At 37.4% G+C, this 23,774-nt stretch overlaps 1 protein-coding gene across 3 annotated transcripts in view; it reads left to right on the forward strand.

Moving 5' to 3' along the window:
- NAV3 (neuron navigator 3) overlaps nt 1–23,774 on the forward strand; it is a gene marked incomplete at both ends in the record, with an annotated part of 293,999 nt that overhangs the window by 219,893 nt on the left and 50,332 nt on the right. For all 3 annotated transcript variants that reach the window (XM_080934946.1, XM_080934947.1, XM_080934948.1), the window contains 7 exons: nt 34–522; nt 4,179–4,220; nt 5,767–5,927; nt 9,753–9,941; nt 13,157–13,209; nt 17,492–17,515; nt 20,751–20,828. In XM_080934946.1, coding sequence (XP_080791072.1) covers nt 34–522; nt 4,179–4,220; nt 5,767–5,927; nt 9,753–9,941; nt 13,157–13,209; nt 17,492–17,515; nt 20,751–20,828 — 1,036 coding nt within the window. The remainder of the gene's footprint in view (nt 1–33; nt 523–4,178; nt 4,221–5,766; nt 5,928–9,752; nt 9,942–13,156; nt 13,210–17,491; nt 17,516–20,750; nt 20,829–23,774) is intronic.

A 23,774-nucleotide genomic window follows, 5' to 3' on the forward strand; every position in this document is an offset into this window, starting at 1 on the left:
AACAACTGAAGTTGTTATCTGTTTTTCTTTTAGGTTGTTCGGTGCCAAGGCAGGTGGCAAATCTGCCTCCGCACCTAATACTGAGGGGGTGAAATCCTCCTCAGTAGTACCGAGCCCTAGTACTTCTTTAGCCCGGCAAGGCAGTCTGGAGTCACCGTCGTCCGGTACAGGAAGCATGGGCAGTGCTGGTGGGCTGAGTGGCAGCAGCAGCCCTCTCTTCAATAAACCCTCAGACCTAACTACAGATGTTATAAGCTTAAGTCACTCCTTGGCTTCCAGCCCAGCTTCGGTTCACTCTTTCACATCCGGCGGGCTTGTGTGGGCTGCCAATCTTAGCAGTTCCTCTGCCGGCAGCAAGGACACTCCAAGTTACCAGTCCATGACTAGTCTCCATACGAGCTCTGAGTCCATTGACCTGCCCCTCAGCCATCATGGCTCCCTGTCTGGACTGACCACAGGCACTCACGAGGTGCAGAGCCTGCTTATGAGAACGGGTAGTGTGAGATCTACTCTCTCAGAAAGGTGAGCGTTCCTGGTAGCATCGATGAGTCCCTTCTCCCCTTCTTCCTTCACCCCATCCTACTAAATTCCCTTGATCCCCACTGTGAATTAAACTGTGCGTTGACATAAAATCGAACTTAAAATGACAGTTAATGTCGATAAGGCCAGTCTTATCCTCTCTTATCGTCCAATTTACAGAGGAATCGTCATTTAAGATAGAGTGATTGGATAAATTTCCTAACGCCTACCGTTTTAGTCAGTAGGCAATTCACATACTATATAAATATCAAGATATAAGTATATAAAGTACATATTTTTGCATTGAGTGATGTCTTCTCAAGACATTTTTAATGCTTGGATTGAGATTCAAGACAACAGAGCTCCTTGGGAAGATTAAAACTTTGTTAATGAGCAAATTCAAATGCTCTCCAGTTATGCTCACTGAGCAATATTTGATAACGTAAAATACTAGTGAAATCCCTTATTAAGACATATTTTACAATGCCCAAGTTGTCCGTTGACCCATTGTTTCTGACTATTTTCTTCTGGGTTCTCTTGCCTTTGTTCCCCTGCCTCTGTGCACACTGAGAACCAGCAAATGGTTCTTCCTCCACATAAAAATACTCGAGACCTAAATGGACCACTGATGTTCCTATGGCGATGGGCTTGTAACCACAGAATGTATGTTTTCCCAGTCATAAAACGATCTGAGCTGAGACAACTGGGCTTCACATAATAAAACATATCCACTTCCCTTTTTGCTTGGTGACCAATGTAAAATGAAGGGGCAATGGTTCATCCATCAAAAGAGCTAGACAGTCAATCGCATCTCAGAGTCTAGTCTCAGAAGTTACAAGGTAAATAGGCATGATCCCATGTCGTGTATAAAACTTGTGACAAATAGATATAATTATATTTAAAATGCATCAACAGCCTTATTTGAATAATGCATCCTGGTCTTATGAAGACATATGAAGTATTAAAAATGAGTTGATATCTAAATCAAACAAACAGGTCATAATTCATTAGCCATAATCAACCTCCAAAATACAAATAAATTTAAATTTATAAACATGAGAATATAAAGTTGATCACATATAGATTTTAATCTCTTTCTTTCATATTCAAACAGCAAATACTGAAAACATGGTCAAGTGCATAGTTTTAATCAAGAAATTGTCAAATAAAAACTAAAAGATCAACAAACCTATAGATATAGTGGAATTCAGTTTTAATAAATTTCTTCATATTTTAGCTCCATCCTATAAAATTGTTTATTATAGAAATACAGCAATAACTATATACTAATTTACTGTTTTAAAGCAAATCATCTATATAGTTATTGACTAATGGAAAAGATTAATTTTAACTAAATATTAAAATAATAAAATAAATATTTCTCCTAAAATATTCTTTAAATGTATTAGTGAATATTATATAATATAAATTGGATATGAATATCTTAATAAGAATGACATATAAGACTGACAGCAACTAGTTCTTTTCAGCAAATGGCTACATTGACAAAAACTTTTTTTTTTTTTTTTTTTTTAGTTTAAAACATTGTGTATACTCTTTTCTTTTTCCTAGAAGAAATATGTACATATTCCAATATAACTGCTCAGTTTATAACTAAATTGAAACTAAAGTAGTGTGTTAAAATGTGATTTTTTAAAATTAATTTGAGATGACCATGATAAATGTTGAGGTATACACAAGGTCTGGACTTCTCTGCTTATGCCTTGATCTTTATACCTGAGAACTAATAGTTCAGTGGGTTTTCATACTAACTCCAACTTTTACATAAATCATTCATCACTAGAATTTAAAAAGAAAATGAATGAATACAAATGAAATATTTTTTTCATATTTCCCTGCATATAAGAGTGAGTCATTGGTGGTTATGTGACTATAACTAACCCACATTGTTTTGTTTTATTCTACTTTACTGTGAAGAAAAACTAATTAAAGTCATAGACAACCTTAAAATTTTCTGGTTTGTCCTTAAGTGTGCAATGTGACAACCGTGTCAGGTATTATAACTCTCGGCCATGGACAAACAGTGCATGGATTGACATCCCTGCTGTCCTTATTGTCCCCACCTCCCTAGCCATGACTGATATTGGAGTTGGCAGTTCTTGACCCTTCACAGAAAGGCCAACAGAATATTGTCATGAATGTCTAAAGCAGTGGTTCTCAACCTTTGCGATGCTGCGGCCACTTAATACAGTTCCTCATGGTGTGATGGCCCACAACTACACATTATTTTTGTTGCTACTTAGTAACTATACTTTTGCTACTGTTATGAATCATAATCTAAATATTCAGGGGGATAGAGGTTTGCAGGATGAGTTGCAGCACACAGGTTGAGAATCACTTGTCTACAGTTTAGGAAATGATTCTATATTCCTCAATTTAAGGGAATTATTTTCTCTGTTGTTCCATTGTAGCTTATAAACAAGTAATTTTTTTATACAACCATATAAGCAAGTAATTGTTTTTATACAACAATGGCAAATTAATAGTGACATTCTCACCTTCTGCCACATTTTAAGGAAATAATCTTTAAAATGGATTTATATCACATAAATATAGTCCAATTCAATTCATATGTAGAAACATCTTGTTGGTTTACTGTGATGCCTTCAGTATGTTTATTCCCACCAGTTAGGACATTTTATAATCACAGTGTATGACCAGAACCAACTGCTCATTGGTATCCTCATCACACCTTGTGTATCTGATGGAGTGCCTGCAGAGGAAAACATTTTAGCTTTGCTTTGGAGTGATCCAGTTTTAAGTCAGTCTGTCTGCATCCATGTTATGTCATCCCCATTGTGCACACACTGTGTGTTTGATTCTGATCATGTGACATTCCAAACAAGTGAGCAACCGTTCTGTTTAGCCACTTTCATTCTGTGCTTTGCTAATCTGCATGCTAGAGATTAGAATGGACCTTCCCTCTCTTCTCCATTTCCACAGAGCCATTTGACACTTGTTTAGGCTCACCTTTCTAGCTCCATGTCTGACCAACTGGGAACTAGTTAAAAGGCTGATGATAAAGTGTAGAACCCTTTTAATGCCCAATCAACAACTTACGAAAGATTAAAGAACTTCACTTCATTAAAATATTTCCATGCACTATTCTATAAACCTTGTTTAAAGAGAATACCTATTATATATTAAATTATTTCTTGTGTATCCTTGGGAAATAAATATACCCCTATTCTTATTAGAAATAACTAGAAAAGAAAGATACAAGAAGTATGTGATATTTTTCATCCTCTCTTGTTAATGGGACTTGTCCCTTTAAGAGCAGGTGTTATGACATCTCATTGATTCTCCTGCATATGAAGTCACAACAAAGGTTTAGTTACCTGCACAGAAAAGGGGGAGGGGGATGACCACAGCATTTACAGGGAAGTTATACTGACATGACTTACGATAGAATGTGTTTTCTTATTGTTTTAAATGTCACTAGAATAGAAATAAATTCCATATTTCTCGCAGTGACAAAGATCCTGTCACCTAGTTGGCCTTTCCAAAAATCAGTTTGGTATTCATGTATGCATTAGCAGAGGGTTGTTTTGTATAGTTCAGAGGATGCATTTTGTTGGATATATGATTTGGAAATTTTGTTTGCATTATGTCCTTAGGGGTTTTCTTTGTTTTAACAGCATGCAGCTTGACAGAAATACACTACCCAAAAAGGGACTAAGGTATATATTTCTCCCAGCACAACTGCTGCCTTTTCTGTTGTTGTGTAAACTTTCTGTGCTGTCTCTTTTTCTTCTTATTTGTTTGCTATGTAGCTCCTGACACTGGAGATTAAATCACTTTTAATCTTGATGCTTTCTCTGGCTTCAAGAGTAAGTGACTGTTCCTTATGAAGAGATGACAGAGAGAATGGAGGTAGCGACTGCAGTGAATCCCAGTAGAAATATCATGATTAGGAAGTACTAAGAGCTTGTCTGAGGTTTTGCTCATGATGGGAGCAGCTAGTGGTAGGACCCAGGAATTCATTTCTCTGTCATTAAGATAAATTAACTTCTCTAGGTTTTTCACCTTGGAGGTAGATGCTAATAAGAATTCAGAACTGATGCTGGGAAGGTGACTCCACTGGTAAAGAAAAAAATGATTGTTAAGCAAACAGGAAGACTGGAGTTCAAATCCCAGCACCCACATTAAAAAGCTGAGTGTAGCCACATGGCCTGAAACTCCAATGCAGGCAATCATGGAGACAGGAAAGCCACTGGTTTGCCTTCTGCTTGTGTAGCTCTGGGTTTGTTGAGATCATAGTGACCCAATTTCAAAGGAGTGAAGCAGAGGTAATTGAGTATGATGCCTGGTTTCTTCCTCTGATCTCCACATCCATGTAAGCAATTAAAACACACACACACACAGACACACAAGCGCGTGCATGTGCCATCCATACAAATTTTGAAGCACATAAAATTTTACATTTTTAAAAAATGAAACTATATAGTATGCACCTATGTAAAATAAGGATTAAAGGTTAAAGTATGCTATAAATGGAGTAAAAAAATAATATCACAGGGCAGGTATGGCAGTGAGGGTGTTATTTTACAGAGTGTATTTTATAAAACCTCAGTCCCAGTATCTGCTTTCATTAATTACCAAACCAGTGTAAATTTGAATTAATCTAATGCCATTTAGCAAGTCCTAAATAGTTATTCAATTCAGAATAAAACAAACTGTAAAACTGAGTTCATGGCCATGAACCTGTCTTACACGTATGTTTTTCTGAGACTAAAGATGCTAATAGGGACAGTGTCATAAGCTTGCCAAGTGTCATTTCAACCAAAGAACTGAAAGAAAATTCCAGCTATCAGTGTGTGTGCCATCTCCTATGCTGTTATGTGACGTCACTGTACCTTCCTTGGCTTCTGCCCTACCACGGTCCCTCCCCCATGTAGACTCGGTGTTCTCACCTCACGTCCTTCCTAACACAATGCTTGGGGGGTCCTTCTCCTTTAACTTAGCTGTCTGCTCGTTGCCTGTAAGTTTCAAATCCGTATCTCACAGATGATCATCTTCTTCCTAAATGCCACTATTTATTTTCCCTGTGGGACCAAGCAGATGGTGCCAAATCATCTGGAGGAGCTGAGCAATTGTAATTAGATCCAGTCTGTTTGTGATTGTGGCTCGGTCTGAGCAGTAAGCTCTTCTCGATTGTTTTTCTTGTCCTGGTATTGCCTTGCCCTTGTCGACGTGCTGAAGTGTCTCAGCTGTGCTGTTTTGCAGATACACCCCATCATCTCGGCAGGCCAACCAAGAAGAAGGCAAAGAGTGGCTCCGTTCACATTCTACGGGCGGGCTGCAGGATACTGGCAACCAGTCTCCCTTGGTCTCTCCTTCTGCCATGTCATCTTCAGCCACCGGAAAATACCACTTTTCCAACTTGGGTATTGTCGATTCTGTTCCACTTCATTCACAACCTACTCTCACGGGGGTACTGGGCACAATCTAGAGAAAACAAGAAGCCTTAGAATGGTGCCTACTGTACACAGAATAGTTTCCGAATAGGGTATCACTTCTTTTTATAACAGATGTTTAATGTCAGTAGTTGTAATTAATATAATTATGATTGTTTTGTGACTAAAGCTGAGCTGCACAAAGCAGACCAATGTAAGTATCAGAAGCAGGGATAAATCATAGAATACTGGATCTCAACCACAGGATCCTTTCTGATCAATCTCAGTGTCCTTATTTATATTCAGTAAAGCATGTTGGTTTTTGCTGCTGTTGAACAAAATTAATAATCTTTGCACAGACAAATAGAATACAGAAATAATCAGGCTGAAAATAATATGCCACTATGTGACTGAAAAATCATTCTTGAAACATTATTGAAACCAAAATGCTCCCTAACAGGCATAATATGTCACTGAAGACAGCACTCTGTGAACATTTTTAGAGGACTATATTAAAAGCTAAATGACTGTCTCAGTCATTAGCATCATATGCCGGAAGTGAGGTCATTTACATAAATATCACAGAAACAGAGAAGATAGAGAAAACACCGACACATATCTAAATATGTCAGTTATCATTTAAAAGACGCAATGAGGATGTAGAACACTCTTAGGATGTAAAAAAATTTCTTAAACCAGAGAGGTGGCTCAACAGTTAAGCTGCTCTTCTAAAGGACAAAAGTTTGTTTCCCTGTACCCGCATAACAGATCACAGTCTCCTGTAACTAAGTGCCCCCTGTGTCCTCTGGCAGCTGAGGTCCCAGTGCACATAGCTGCACACAAATGCACACCTATACACACACAATAATAATAATAATAGCAGCAACAACAACGACAATAATAATAATAATAATAATAATAATAATAACAGCAACAACAAATATTTTTACATTGATTCTTTGCCAAGTCACATATGTCATATTCTCATTGCTGTATCTTTCGTCAGGTGAGAAAATATGGCTTCAACAGTGCCACCACAGAGAGTTCTCAATCCAGCAAATGGAGCTTTTTAACTTTAAACCCCAAAGGGTCCAAGGCGGAACCATTCCTGTTCCCCTCTTTTCCACCATAGGACTTTTGAATCGTAGACAATGATCTTTACCGTGGTTCCACATGAGCTACTGAAGTCTTATGAACATCAAGGGTTTATCATCATTTGCAATAGAAAGGATACTTCCTTGACCCACAATGGCAATGAATTTTCAGCCATGTTATTTTAGTTACATGTCCAGATCACATACACCTATTTAAAGTAAGGTTGCATAAGATTTTCTTATATATGACAGTATCACAGTGACACTGGTTTATAGCTATATAGAGAAGGGAAGGTATGAAATGTCTTTGAATCATTTAGAAGCTTGCCCTAGCAACTGGGGAAAAGTTAGTCAATAGGGTGCACATAAAAATAAATTAGATGTCAACTGCAGTCACCTTCCCATTGATGTTCTTCTCCAAACATAATTTCTATAAATTTGAAAGTTTTGTTCTGTGTGTTCAACTCAAAGTTAGGTCAGTCACCTTTTAGTAAGACACATCTGTTTCTCTCCATTTCAAAATCTGCTGTGACTCCTGCCTCTGACTGGACCTTAAAGATCACGTTGTTGCTCAGTATTTCTCTCATGCGCTAAAAGTAAAATTTGGATCTTTGACCAAGTTAGATTTTTTTTGAAGTATAACTACATTACTACTTTTATGAGTTCTATTAAAAATTTATCTATGTGGCTCTTTTCCACTTTAATTCTCTCTGGTGGTGGACACTCTTGAAATAAAATGCTATGTTAAGTTTCTTGTTAAGTTCAACCATAAAGACAGGCAACCTTTCATCAACACTATAATTGAACATTCTTAAGTGGTATTGGTATGTTTCCAATGGAAAATTGTACCCTTTGTAAATTCAACATTTTCTGTAAAGCTCACATTAATTTCCGCCACTCTTTTCCTTTGAGTGGGTAGAATGTTTTATTTGAAAGTGTACAAGAAACATTTCCACAGATGTGTTCGTGTTCATGGACTAACCAAACAGGGAACTCATGTCATTTTAAATGCTGCTATGACAGTTTAAGTGATATGGACATGCATAGGTTGAAATCAATTTTATAAGAGGAAATTTATAATGTACATACTGGACAGGTTAATGTGCCCCACCCTGTACCTCAAACCTAATCATTTAAGTTCTAAATGTCCTTTTGTAAACCTACTGGCTCTTATCAGCAACCACTGTGACTTAAAAGTAATGGCCACTGCTTTGGGATGGTAGAATATGCTGGAAAATAATCTGTAAACCTCAGTCTTCCTCTGTCACTCCCTTCTTTACCTCCTTTGTCATTCTCTCAGTGTCTTTGTCTATCCTGCATTTTCACCTCTCTGTCTCTGTCTCTGTCTCTGTTTCTAATCATTTCTTTCTTTTATTCTTTGTATATTTGTATTTCTTTTAGTTAGTTTTGTAAATTACATATTCATAGTTTATTCCTTTTCATTATAGTTCATATATACATACACACATGTGAATGTGTGTGTGTGTATGTGTGTGTGTGTACACATGTGTGTGAGTGTGTGGGTGTGCATGTGTGTGTGTGTTTGATTCCTTGTCTACACTTCACTTAACTGCAATACAAAACCCTCAGTGGCTGGTTGTGTCTCAACAATTCCTTATGATTGTGAAACATTAAACCTAACTCATTATAAACAGTAGATACACACATTCACTTATCTGAAATCTAACTTAGAATTTAACTCATCACAAGAACAAGAAATTGTATTAAGCTAATGTGTCATGTGTCAGAAAACAGCACGTTTTTAAAACCCCAATCAATTCAGCATCACTGACATGGTTCTCTGATGTACTAACAGCTCAGCAGTTTTATTTTTATCTAAGAAGAGCCTGGCCTTTGCCCTGTAGAGCAATAATGAATTCACTCTTAAATGAGAGAAATTACAATAGGACAAATTTATGATGGCTGTTTCTTGATGTTCTGCCGCATTCCTATGTCAAATTTCAAACTCAAGTGTCTATCGATACAATTGTTGACTTAATCAGCCATGTCCTTAACAAAGCTGATGATTATCATTTGGTCTAAGCCACAGAATACTGTAAGAGCCACAAGACAAAAGGCAACTGACAGAATCTTACTTAAAATTGTGCACTTAAGATACATCTTTGAAATGTGCTTGTCTTGACAACCTCATTGGGATAGTTTGATCTTAGACCCAGCAGCAAATGTTTTTTTTTTTATGATTCCCTTTCTAACACACTAGACATCATATATATTTTATTTAAGAAAAACACATTTTATTTTTCTTTATGACCTCACTCTATTAAACTCACATCGATACAGTTCAAAATGACTACAACTCTTTGCCTGGAAACACCTAAAGAGCTCCTTTTTTGTGGAGATTGGATTTTTCTTTTTATATTTTGCTTTCTTTTCCATTATACTTTTCCCATTAAAGTGATAGCTATTTTTTTAAAAATAAAAACTGTAGCCTTGAGAGAAAGAGAATGTTTTTTTTTTCATAATTTACCAGAAAATATCATGTTATTATATTTCTAGCACAAAACAGCCAGGTGAGTTGTTGGTGATGATTTCTGTTGCTTTAGAGATTGGCAAGATTATTGCCATGAGGTGCTAGGGGGAAAGATTCATGCTTTCTGTTTCTGATTTTTCCCCGGTAGAATCTTGAGCTCCCTAAAATTGAGAGGTCCCAGTATTAATCTTGTTTGTCCACGTCCCTGAGCCTTTTCTTTTCTCTTTCCAGTGAGTCCCACCAACCTGTCTCAGTTTAACCTGCCCGGGCCCAGTATGATGCGATCCAGCAGCATCCCCGCTCAGGACTCCTCCTTCGACCTCTATGATGACGCCCAGTTATGTGGCAGTGCCACATCCCTGGAGGAGAGGCCACGTGCCATCAGCCACTCGGGCTCGTTCAGAGACAGCATGGAGGAAGGTAACAAAGCTGGGAACTGGGGTGGATAAAAATTATGTTACTTCATGTAAGTCTAAAAGGAAAACCATTTCATTATTCACAGCGTGAGGGTCCTTGAGGGGAAAAAATGGATCAGGGAGTGCAATTCTCATGTCCAGGTTGCTACAGTTTGAATAGATTTATTGTTTCTTTACATATTGAGAAGTTTTCCAGTTTCTTTTAAAATGGTGCTTGGCTATAGAATGGTTTGGGACAGAGCCGATGCTCTTTGATAGACACAGTGCTGGGGGGAGGGGCTTGACCTATGTGTCATATGATGGAACAAATGTTTAAGTTGATACCTTTAGTGAAGAGCTGTAAAAACATATAAATCATAAAAATCATTTTATACATTTATTGTACATTTCTAACTTCTAATCTTAGATCTGTGTGCTGTTAGCTAATGTCATAGTTTAGAATTTATGTCATACCAACATTTTACAGCTCATATTTTTATCTAATGGTAATAAAATTTCTACCTGGTCTAATAAATGTCTTATTTTGGACAGTTACACATGAATGCTCTAAACAAATCCACTCAAAAATACCAGAAAGCTAACTACATGTTAAATTGCACATGTGTTCTCAAGTGTACATATTATCTAAAAATCAATACTAATTGAAGACATTTTCCTTTAATTTAATGAATCATTTTTAATTACCCATGAAGAAAGCATATGGCATGCAGACCAGAACACATTCCAGTTAAGAATATGATCAAACTAGGTACAGCAATCCATAGTGACTAGAGAGAAATTGAACACGAGAGCCATCATATAATAACCGTGTGTATCACAACACCCATAAACCTTGAAACGCACTGGAAGCCTTTAGCTGTGAATTGCTTCCAGTCTGACTTCAGAAGAGTTTCTTAGCCTTGTGACCTATAGTTTCTGTTCCATTCCCTTTGTAGACTGCTCATGTGGATGAGATGCACTTGAAACAACAGCTCTTCTGCCTTCTTTTTCCATTGTATCTTCTTATGTCACATATCTTGTGACTGTGTTAAAGTAGCTATGATGAAGGTTACGTGTTCTTCCCATCATTACTCTAAATTTAATATGCTAGCATTACACCAGTTGCCCACCTTGTTATTTGGCATAATATCAGAACCACTGAGCTCCCTGTGTCAGATGGTGCTCAGCCGATACTTCAGTGTAGAGCACCAAATGGAAGTACTCTGAAACGTTCAGCTCCTGTCTTTAGAAGGGACTGTGCCATGGACTTGCACGGGAGCCCTTTATGCTTTTGACACTTTGCTAAACCTATAGATGACTATCCAGAGTGCTCATTTTTAATAATAAATGACTTTCCAGAGTAGAATAATGAGCATTGCTGGGCAATTTTGGCACCCAGTGCATAAAATTTAAATAATAAGAATTTCAGAAAGCTAACCTGAATGGGCAAAATGAACTCTTACCTGCCCATGCATTAAATGCTAAACTATTAAGCCCTGTTGAAATTGTGATCTAGAATGAAGGCAGTCTTGGCCTAGATTGAATGCTTGCCCAATGCTCACACTAGCAGATAAGAGAACTATGCCACAAGCTATAAAGTAATAGACCTATCCAGAAAATGTGCCAAGAATCAAATGACAATGGAGTCCTTTGTCCATTGTCCATCTTCCTTCTGATACTTCAAGCTAATTCCTGTCATTTTTTTTCTTCTAAAGAGCTATGTAGGGATAGAAAGAATAGGCCTTTTCAGATGACTGCCTGAAAGAATCATGCTTCGCACACCTAATAAAGTGACAGTATTGTCCCAAGCCCTCAGGGATACTTTTCATTCTGCTTTTCACAAACCTTTATATAGTAATAAACATTTTAAAGGAGACGCTCTTGAAGTTAAAGAATTGGCATAGTGGGTACAATCTTAATAACATAATTTTGCTTTTATGCAAATACCAGGGCTTAAGTTGAACCCCCAATGCCCATGTCAAAAGTCGGCTGTTGTGCATACCTGTAAGCTTACTATGGGGTGATAGAGACAGGAAAACTGCCAGAACTTCCTGGGCAAGCTTCCTACTTAAACAGACAAGCATCAGTGGGGGTGGGGGCTTCTTCTGGTTTGTGGTGACAAAGGAAGCTATCCTACCCTGTTTATTAGCACACTCGAGTGCATGCACTGACCACACACACACACTCTTACACACAGACACACACACACAAACACACACACACACACACACACACACACACACACACTCGCAAATGAAAATGAAAAGACTCTTTTGGCTCTCTTTCTCTCAAATTTTTATCGTTTGCCATCTGAGTAAGCACCAGGCCTTTGTAATCCTTAGAAACTTCTACTCCCTTGAACTACACAGTTGACCTCATTAGCGTGTGGATGACTCTGTGATGGTTATCTTTCTCACTGTACCTTTTGACTTTTTTCTGAGCACACAGGGTTGTGTCTTATTTATGTATGACACCAGGCTCTTGCAAGGATCTTATGTATTTCATGTGTTCGTTAATGTTTATTTAGGGGACAAATTAAAAGCAAAAGCAGCATTATTGCATAAGTGAAATAAAAAGGAAGGAGTTTTCTGCAAACATAATTAAGCATAATTTTACCTAGCTTTTGGGTTTAATGCATGTTATGTTCAGAAGTAATGGCAGACCTTCACTCGTGATAACCATGCATTTGATACGTACCAATGAGTCAGAATCAAATTTTCATCTCTATCTAGAAGAAAAAAATGTTTTTATGTTATTGAAATTTATGAAGAAATGATTCCCCAATTCAAAGAATGTGATCACTTCATCACAGTAATGAGGTAGCAAATTGAATCAGGTACTTATTCCCTTGAAAATATGCAGAAAAAAGAAATCTGAACCTGGAACTTTATGTTAGGAAACTGATATTCAGTAAACCTGATGATACACAAAGCCTTTTAGAAGTTTTAGATTCCTGTTTGTTACATGTGGGACATTTTTACAGCTTCCAATACAAATAAAAGCATGCGATGAGCCTTGTGCCCACTACCTCTGTCTGTAACTTGGTGAGTGAATACCACCAGCATGTAAATGTGGCTTCATGACAGTTGGGTCTCTACAACTTTTCCAGTCAAGTTCTTTTCATAACCCAGTCTTCTGCGGTTATTTTGGGTCACTAGCCACCTGTTCTCTATGCTTTGAGTAAAAGTCGGGGTTTCCGAGTCGACTTTGCTATTTTAACCATGCTGTTGTTTTCTCCAGTTCATGGCTCTTCACTGTCACTGGTCTCCAGCACATCATCTCTTTACTCTACGGTAAGTGCGCTCTGGTTTCCCGCCTGTGCCGGGCACAGATGACCAAGTGAACTGATGTTTATACATCAGCTGCCTAGGAATATAGGGCCATGCAGTGGTCGGCTCACATGCCTTTCACTTGACTTTGGTGTATTCTTTATGATCAGTGAATACATGTTAAACCATCATAAACTGTGTTGGAGTGTGACACAGTCTGTTAGCCACCCTTATGCCCCACCCTGTGTCCAGGCTGCATCTTGTCTTCCTCTCTCATTCACAGATAATAGTTGCTTTACAGCATACTCTTCAGTTATTACTTTTAAGCTTCTATAAAGAGAAGACTGTGTCCATAGGACCTCGAAGACCTAGAAATATTTGTTGTTGTTGTTTGTTTTCCAATTAGCAAAAAAATTAATACCTTCTGAGAGGAGTTTCCTCTTTAAAATTATCTCTCAAGAGATGGATACGAGTGTTTCAGCTTCCCCGGTGTGAGAGACTATAATTAATTTTTGCAAAAGTGAGGATGTTTGTCCTTGAAGGCCTTTCCTTCTCTTTGGAACACCCATTAAGCAATTACATGATTGGGAAGATTCCTTCAGTGGGGTGTTCTAAACAGATAATGAGTCTCATCAAGCCGGAAGTTATGAGTAGCCTTTCCTTTTGTATTGAAAGGTCATGAAGAGGTCACACCCTTTGTCCCTGCACTCAGCAATTAAGCTCTAAAGACAATCAAATTATATCCACACGTTTCCCCATTTTATTAGCATTCATTAATTGCACAAATAATGGGTTTTATTACATTTTATATGTATGCATAACATACTTCAATCACCCTGAGTCCCCACTTCCCATATCCTGCTCTCTTTGTTGCTCCCTTTCTCTCCCTCCAAGACCCTCCCACTTTTGTATATTATCTTGATTGGTTGCTTCCGTCATCATTGCTACATGTATACAGATATATAAATATATATTCCTTCATAATTTCGCCTTTGCTTATAAGTTAACCTAGCTTATTTTCTGCTTTGTGTATGACATTAAAGTGCAGACCATCAGTTAAAGACAGGATCATCTCTCTCTTCCTTCCAATCTCGCTACCCTTCGGTCTGGAAACCACCTTTCACTTTCATATGGATTTGTTTCGTTTTGTGATTTATTGAGTTTAACCAGGGCAATCTGTGTAGCCATAGCTTGGGATCTATCAGTAGAAGAGCTGAAGACTGGTGGGCTTAGCAGTGCAAACAAACGAAAGAGAATTTTCCTCTAGAATCTGTTAATAACCAACAGTGAAGCAGTGAAGGGTTGGAAGCTAGAGAAAGGTAGGAATAGGAAGGCCCACTACGGTGGTTGGAAGGCATACATGAAGAGCAGTATGTTCAAACCCATTGCATGGAGTCTGGAGAGAAGATATGGTGGTTAAGAACACTTTATGCTCTTGCAGCAGACCTGGTTAACTTCCAGGAACCCACATGGTGACTTAAAACCACCTAGAATTCCTATTTTAAGATATCTGACTCCCTATTCTACCCCCATAGCAGAATCCACCTACAAATATGCCTTTCATACCATGCACTTTAACAGTAATTGATAATTAACATTTATATCTTCCTAGGAATGCTAAGTAAAGACAAAATTTGCACTCTTGCCTGGTACAGTTAGCAAGGACTGTCAGACAAGTAGCCAAATGTTCCTATGTGTACTGACTTCCTTGCCTATAGGCTCTTTGCAAGCTGAAAATCACAGGCTTGTCATTGACCAAAGTGTGACCTTGGAAAGTCTGTCATCTGTGTGTTTTTGTCTAAAAATATAAATTTCCAAATCCTGTCTTTAGTTTGTCTGCCTGTTTGTGTTTTTAAGGGATGTATATGACAGTACAAGCCTTTAATTTGAGCACTCAGGAGGCAGGCAGATCTCTGAGTTCAAGGCCAGACTGACTGGTTTATCTAGCAAATTCTGGGATAGCTATGTCAACAACAAGAGTCCCATCTCAGTATTAATGACATAAATGAAAATATCAAGTGACAGTCGGGTGACTCTCTGCATTCGCAGTCTTCCTTAGGTAACAACTAAGGCTTTTACACATTCCATAGCCCCTGCCACCTCCTCCTGTCTTCCTTACATTGAAGATGTTTGTGCTCCTGGTTGTCATGGTTATATTTCCTAATATTTGTATCCACTAAAATGACAAAGCAAAGGGTAGTCTAGAGATCAGTGTGAATATCAGCTTTTAATTCTTAAGAGTTTTTTCATGTTTTTACATGCATGATACTGTTTGTATTGATCCCTACAGAAGAATTTGTCATTGGTGAAATATGAACATTTTACTGATCCCATTTTCTTGTATGTTCTGATTTTCACTGATTTCATGAGAAGCAAGCCAGTGTATGTCCTTCAGAAATGGATCAACACAAAGATAATCCCAAGAAGTGATTTTTTTAAACATAACTGTAAAAGTCTTGAGAAATACAGAAATCAAATGATACTTTATTTTTACAAATCAAAAGACAGGACATTTCATATTGCTCACTGCCATTTTAGTATGTTAGTCTTGATTTATAAAAGTCGCCAAAAACATCATGTGATCAAATTCCACTATAATATCACTAAACTCATTTCTAAGCCACTGGGAGAGAGAGAATATTATGTTTTTCTCATCTCTTCATTTTTATGATAATAACCATGGAATATGAAAGCAGGCAAGGATTTAAGAAATAATAGGTCTTAAAAACTCAGCTATGAGAAAATCCATGCCAAGTAGCATGTTAATATGTAACCAACATCCGTATCTTGGAGTTATTTGAATGAAAACATGTTGGTGTGAAGGTTATATTTTGCTTCATCTAAATAAGGTAGATCTCTTTAAAAGGCACATCAATTATTTATTGAGTTTTTATAACTTTAATGTAATCTGAACCAGCCAAAAGCAGAATATAATCAGAATAAACTAATAATATAAAGAATAGTAGACAGTTGAAGAAAATTGTTAATAAGATTTAAACATGTTAATGACTTTCTTTTACTTATACTACAGAGCCAAACCCAAAACCACATGTAGTAACTTAAAACTACTAGTATTTTAAAAAACAAGAATCTTCAATTAAGCAGCTAAAATCAAGACATAAAATGAGCAGGACAAATGTCAAAATTGCTTTTAAATACAGTTTTCTTATGAAAAAACTTCATTGTTAGAGTTAGAAGACTGTGGACACCATATTGTGGCATTCTTAAAATGTAAAAAAAGAAGGAAAACATGAAATTCAGGTTAGAAGAGACACTTGTGAACAATATATACCCAGATAATTGTGCCATTTGCATTATGTGTGTGTGCATGCATATGTGTGTGCATCCCTCTCTCTCTCTCACTGTGTGTGTGTCTCAGAGAGAGAGAGAGAGAGAGAGAGAGAGAGAGAGAGAGAGAGAGAGAGAGAGAGAGAGAGAGAGAGAGAGAGAGTCTGTGTTCTTTCTGGAAGAAGACAGCCAAGACAAATCCAGACATTTATACATCAACCAATCACAAAGTGTCTCCATAACAAAAACAGGTGACAAGATTTGTTTTCAGCCCCTTTTCTGCAGGTGGCAATGGGCATAATGATTTTTGTTCAGCAACATTACACATTCTCTAGTTCTTTCCAGATTGCTGCAGCCTCCCAAATGTAATGGTGCACACAACTCATTTGCTGGCATTTCCTAGCCCAGCATGAAGAGCGGGGAAAAAAAAAGTCCCGAGAGTCTTCTATAGTAGAGTATATGACACCCTGCCATTTTGCAAAGCAATTCTCATTTCTATAAGCTGCACAGGCAATGTGATTCATCTGTCTCTTTTATTACCAACTTAGAACGATGGATGTTGTTGTTTAGTTGATGTGCCTACCAATAAGCTTAATAACCATTAAGGGAAATTAAAGGAGGAATTAGTAACCTTTACTTTGTACTATTCGCAATAATGGCCAGATTTTCCCTGTACACCCCACTTGTCCTTTAATTTCACAGGCTTTAATATCTTTAGTATAAGGTTTGTTTATGAATGGTCTCTGTAGATCTTATAATCTTTTACTGTCTTGTGTTGTGTTATGTACTTATCGTATTAAATACTTTGTGTCATATGCAAATATCCATTTTTCTATAGTACATTGTTTTATTATATTGGTTATACTTATAGCTTATTCTTATGTTAGGTTGTGAACGTTGTAAATGTCTTTAAGGTATTTTATATTTTATTCCTTTCTACAAGTAGAATAAGTTAATCTTAATTTCCTAATTTAAATCATTCTTTGTTTTATTTTTTTATTTTTCTGTGTTTTTACAGGCTGAAGAGAAGGCTCATTCAGAGGTAAAAATCTGCACCATTTTAATCTTTGAAAACCAGCCTCAGTTGAGGATGAAATCAGTCTCGTGGCCACCAGAGGGTGCTTGATTCACTAGCATAACTAGAAGACTAATGGTAAAAATTCATCTGTGGCCAGGGTGCTGCTTCTGATGGAATCTGAGAGGAAGTTCTGGCAGCGAGCTCTCCTCTCCTCTTTTGTCCTAGTCTTAGCTCAGCAACTAGGAAGTTATCTATACTAGCTGCCACTCACTAACTCGTTAAAGAATTTTGTTTTGGTGTAGTAAAACCACATATCTATTTCACCGTCTTTTCCTCATTACCCAAGAGACACACTAGGAATTACGAAAGTATGGAGTGTGAGGCACAAGGTCTTTTCCACACAGGTAGCACGATCCCTGCCCACTGTGTGTGACATGACAGTGATTCGCTCCTTTAAGTATAAGGGATGCATTTCACAAGCACATACCTGATTGCAATGATTTATGACATCAACACACGAGGGTGGAAAGGGGGTAGCATTTAAATTGTAACTACTAAAAATATTCAATAAAAAGATTTTTAAAAAGTCAACCGTCTGCTTAGATGGGAAGTTCTTTGCCATTGTTAAAATATACGCACAAACAAAAACAAAATCATGGCCTAGCCTAGGAGTGCAAAGCGACTAAATTAAGACTTTATTCATGGAGGTTGAAGAGATGGCTCAGCAAGTATGAGTGTGTACTGCAGAAGAGCGGATCACACATGTCTAATACTCACAAGTCATGGTAGCTCCCACTCACAAGGATACAACACATTCACATGCACATACACGGACACACACAAACACATAAGTTAAACATGAGTCTTTAACTTTATTCAGGGTTGAGTAAAACATCCCTTATAGGTTTGCACTGCTGCAGAGAAGAGAAATACCTTGAACATGACCTTGCAGAATAAATCATTCCCACCAAATTCATTTCATAAACTTTCAAAGAGGTGGTTCTCAACCTGTGGGTCATCACACACACACACACACACACACGCACGCACACACACACATACACACACACACACACACACACACACACACACACACACCAGTAGCAAAATATATACAAAAGTACTGACAGTATAGATGACATACATTTTTCTTTACACTGAAACTTCTTTTATAGATCTGGCAAAGATTTTGGTTTGGGTCATGAGACATCTACTGAGGATTGGAAATGTAGCAGCACCTGTATGTCTTAGTAGCTATCCAATCCTCCTTCTGCTGTTTATACTCACAGGAGGTCATGAACTTTGAAATAAGTAAATTGATTTGCAGTGTTCTGGGTTATAAGTTACAGGAACAAGAATTATAAAATGAAGCTATAAGATGAGAAAAACCTCTTTCAGTTTGTATTGGACTAAAAGGTAAAAGATGCCTTGTTTTCTGGGATTAAACAGCCCCAGTATCGGTATTCAAAAGATGTTCACAGGGACTGAGAAGTACTTCCATATTAAAAATAGAAATAACAATGAAGTCATTACTTCCTGAAACAGAATGTCTATGAGTTCCTAAGTGTGTCAGTCCTGTTGGGTCTTGGAGTCATCTATCACCTCTGCCTCTTACAACCTTTCTGCCTCCTCCTCTTCTCAGATTTCTGAAACGTAAGAGGAGTTTGATGAAAACAACTATTTAAGACCAAGTGCTCAAAAGTCTCACACTCGGCACATTTTTCAGCTGTGGGTTTCTGTGCTGAATGCCTTTCATTGCATGAATCTTCTCTTATGAGGACTGAGTAGGGAACTCATGCATGAATGTCACCATTAGAGGCCATTTTATTGCTATGATTATTTGGCAGAATCATAGGCCCTAGGCCACTGAACTGTAAGTCACAGGTTCTTAGCCACTTTAACAGTGTTGGGTCGGGCTTCTATCTAATAGAGTGGTGGGCCTACAATCCAATTTTAACAAATAGTTGGTTACCCCCATAACATCTGTGCCACTATTGCATTAGTGCATCCTTCAGGCACATCACTGTTCTAGGTCACAGTATTTGCAGCCAGATGATATTGATGATTGCTTTTCTCTTATGGCATTATGCAGATAAATTGTATAAATGTTTAGTATTTCTGAATTGAGATATGTGTCACCCCCTTTTCTCACTCTTGATACTGATCATTGTTTCTTTAAAAAACATGTATTATGTAGGAGGGGAAAATACATTTAATGGCCTACATCCTAAATGTCCTTTCACTCTCACAAAGCATTCAGATTGCTCAGATCCAACAATAGGAGACTTGATTTAAAGGAAGGCATCAATATAGATTATTTGGCATCTAAAGAACTAGATTCTCTTGAGACCAGAAATATACTTTCAGAAGCAATTTTTCTATGCTTGCAACTCTTGCCATATTAATGACTGGTTGTGATTCCTGGCAACAGGAGACATGATTAACTGAAATGCTAAATATGACATAGTATTAATAATGTGTCTGTGGTGTTAAAGAGAAAGTCCATATTAAGAAACCTGCTTAATATTTATTTTATACTTTAGATATTTACAAAATATTTCTGCTCAGAGCTTATACTAGGTCAGTGAATAAAGTCATTCTAGGAAGTGTTAGATAGAAATAATCTAGTTTTCATTAAGATTTCATTCTTATAATTCCTGCACTCTAGAACCTGAGGCAGGAGAATCACGTGTTTGACCACAGTTTGGGTTACATGTTACATGGTAATATCCTGTATAAGAAGAAATAAATGTTTGCAAATATGGACTGATTAAGTATTTAAATCAAGGTTTTGTTTATACTATACTTTGGAAAAATCTTACAAAATGTAGAACATTAAAATACATGTGGTACACATCTGAGATTTTTCAGAAAAATAAATGTTGGGTGAATCATTTACATAAAAAAATCAAGAACAATGTGTAGATTTAAAGATTATTTTATGCTCGCGTTTTTTAATCACAATAATGTTTTAGAAGGAACAGAATCCACAGAGGCCGTGAACTCTTTCATGAGTCCTACATGACTTAAAAGGTGAAGCAATTATACAGTTTGATGAGCATATTTTATTTCCCAACATGGAAGTTTAAGAAATTCAGTCCCCTCTCCATAAGGAGCACTTGAGAGCCATGGTGTAGCTGGCATTCACCCCTCCTAAAGGAGTTGTTAGTGGACCATCTGTGTTTACCATACTTAGTTTCTTGTAATAAAGCTTCCCTTTAATGGCTCACTGAATATATTGGCCTTTTTAATTGCACAGCAAATCCATAAGCTACGGAGAGAACTGGTTGCTTCCCAGGAGAAAGTTGCTACCCTCACGTCTCAGCTGTCAGCCAATGTAAGTTGCCTTTTATTGTTTAAAGATATCAGGACAAAGCCTTACCTCATTACAGGGAATGCTCTATAGTTGTGGGATATAAGGTGCTGGAGAGAAGAATTCACATGAAATCGAGACTTTCTTCGCCCTCGTTAATATAATAAATCCAAACTGATCAGTGTGTGACTGACTAGATTAGTGACAGCACGGTGAAACAGGACAAACAAAAACAACAGGAATGACAAACATAGTGCATAAGTTAGAAAATTACAAACTCCAACAAGAGTTACAAATGTTACCCCTTAGGTCGTACTTTTGCCGTTCCACATGGAGGAAATTTCCTCAAGCCAAATGTAATAAGGGCTATTGATATATGCCTTTGGAAGACATAACATTCTTGTGCCCGGTCTCTTTCAGCAACTCACAAAGCCTACAATACATTCTAAAATAAAATAACTCGACTCTAAATATGATGGCTTGGCTCCATTGTACATGAGGTGCGGCTCTCTCAAGATAACGTCGGCTGCCTTCTTAGAGCAGCTTAGAAGAATCCACATTTGCTGGCACTAAAGCACCTTACATCCGTGTAAACAGAGACAACAAAGACTTCCGATTAAGTTCACCTTTTTCTATTGAATGCCTTTCTCCACTCTCAGGAGGATTCAGAGGAGCGCAGCTATAACACGGGAGAGCTTGTGGCATTGTGCCCAGTCCTAAGGAGCAGTAGTGTGAGAAAGCACAGCAGTGGGTGCGGAAACCCCTGCTATGCCACCATATGCCCTCCATCTTCTTAGCTCACGCCTGCTGTGTGGCTTTGGACGTCTCCCTCTCTTACCCCTGTTGCCTCTTTGCTTCTCCAAGGAGATTTCCTTTCTCCTAGACTAAGCATGACATATCAAAAATGAACAGGTGTGGGAGCATAGTGTGTGACATTGTAATATGAATCCTCAGGAAATAAGTCATTTCACTCACGGTGAATTAATTTTACCTCTATGTCTGAGTCAACATTATGCTTTAACTCCAGGGAAATAACATTAATTTGAGATAGACAAGTACTGTTCATAAATAACTGTTAGGAGATGCCTAACAATTAGCATAGTTTTTTTTTTTTAAACCTTGCTATAAAATAACATTCCTTTTTTCATGGTGGTTCTCTAACTTTAAATATCAAAGAGGTAGTTTTGAGAGTGTTGTAAAATCTGATTCTATAGAACTTAGTTTCTGAATTTATAGGCAGAGGACAAGGCTCAGTATAAAAGCCACAGACACATTGGACTGCAGTTATGAGCAATGAGGAAGTCTCAGCTACTGGCTTATCCATGAAGATCACGGTTAATTGCTGTATGTTTGTCTGTGTTTGTGGTACTTCAGATGTATAGGCAAAGCAAGCATTTCATCACCTGAGCTACATTCAGTCCTAGAGGCCTCGTTGTGATTGGTTTAGCTTTTTGTTGTTATTGTTACTATTTTGTTTTTCAATTTCCATTTGTGATTAAAGGCAGATCTTTTTTATTAAAAGTCATATAGTTTATGACCTGAATGCCTACCTATATTAATTAGTCTTTACTTAACTTATTTAGACTGCTGTGTTTGGTGAAATGTGGAGATATCCACAGGAAGGATTTCTCCATGAACACATAGTAGGTAGACTGCACAAAAGAGATTTTTATGAGCATTTAATAAATTTAGTCATCATTTAAAAAAAAATTCACTTCCTCTTAATCTATGACCACCCGTGTTAGGTCCTAAGGACTCGGCTTGATTAAATTCATTTTTGCAATTTGTGTGTTCCATGCTGGGGCTTGACATTAATAAACCTCTTTCATCTTGTTCTGTCAGTGTTCAGTGGACTCTGACAGAGTGGTCAATCAGGAAGGTATCAAGTGGGCACTCTTCTCATTTGACTAGCAGAAAAAAGTTTAGTCCAGCACACAGTAGGGCTTCATGTCTTGCAGACTTGCTCTAAAAACAGTTGCATTGAGCGACATAGGAATGTATAGAAAGTATATTCTGCAAGAACATCTCAGGAAAAAGCAAGGTCACAATGACATATGTTCTTTCTTGGACCTCTCCGAGTCATTATCCCTTCGGCAAATAGAAGAAAGCAGAGTAAAATCCCAGCCATCTCTGTGCTGACACACAGAATCACATGTATAAGCCAGATTTCTCTGGAGCAACTCTCTCCCACGTATTCCTGCTAAGTAGGATGGGTACATGCATGTGTTCTTTTTCTTTCTAATATTTTCTTTTTGGTTGGGCTTGTCAAGTCGTAGCCCTTAGATAATTTTGAAACATGAAAACAAAGCCCACTATTGCCGACATTTTTCTAAGGCACTCCCAGAGGAGTGTGTAATGAAGCAAAAGGTAATTTGGCCTTCAGGAAGTAGATATTTTAACTAAACACTTCTTAGCTCCAATATTTTCTGAGAATGTACTCCACTTGTTTGCTCTATGAAACATATTTTCATAGAGCAAACAAATTCATAATTCAGCTGTTTCTTTGACTTACTCTCAATTTCCTTGGACTATCTCTACCTAGTAATGGTGAGAAATACTGATGAGAAATTCTATACAGTACCAGAGAAATACAATACTTTGCAGATGATTAAGAATAGAACTTACTTCAACTATACTTTTCAAATGTAAATTGTTAAATGCATAATATATTATATAGAGATATATATATAGAAAGATAGTTATATAAAAAGTGAACTGTGATTTCATTCTATGTCAATATGTGCAATGTAGTCTTTATATATAATAGCATTTCATCTTGCTGTTAAAAAATCACAGTCATTTTCTTTGTGTGAATCACATTACATAGTGTAAACCCATGACCATTATTAAAAGCATCTCTTCTTAACCATCAGTTAGGCATGTCTGCTTAGTGGCTGATCAGGCTTCCCCTCACAAGACTCAGTAACAATTTCATATTAATACCTTGTCCTTTATTTTGGAAAATATTCA

Source organism: Micromys minutus, assembly GCF_963924665.1.
Source record: "Micromys minutus genome assembly, chromosome: 22".
Lineage (NCBI taxonomy): Eukaryota > Metazoa > Chordata > Mammalia > Rodentia > Muridae > Micromys > Micromys minutus.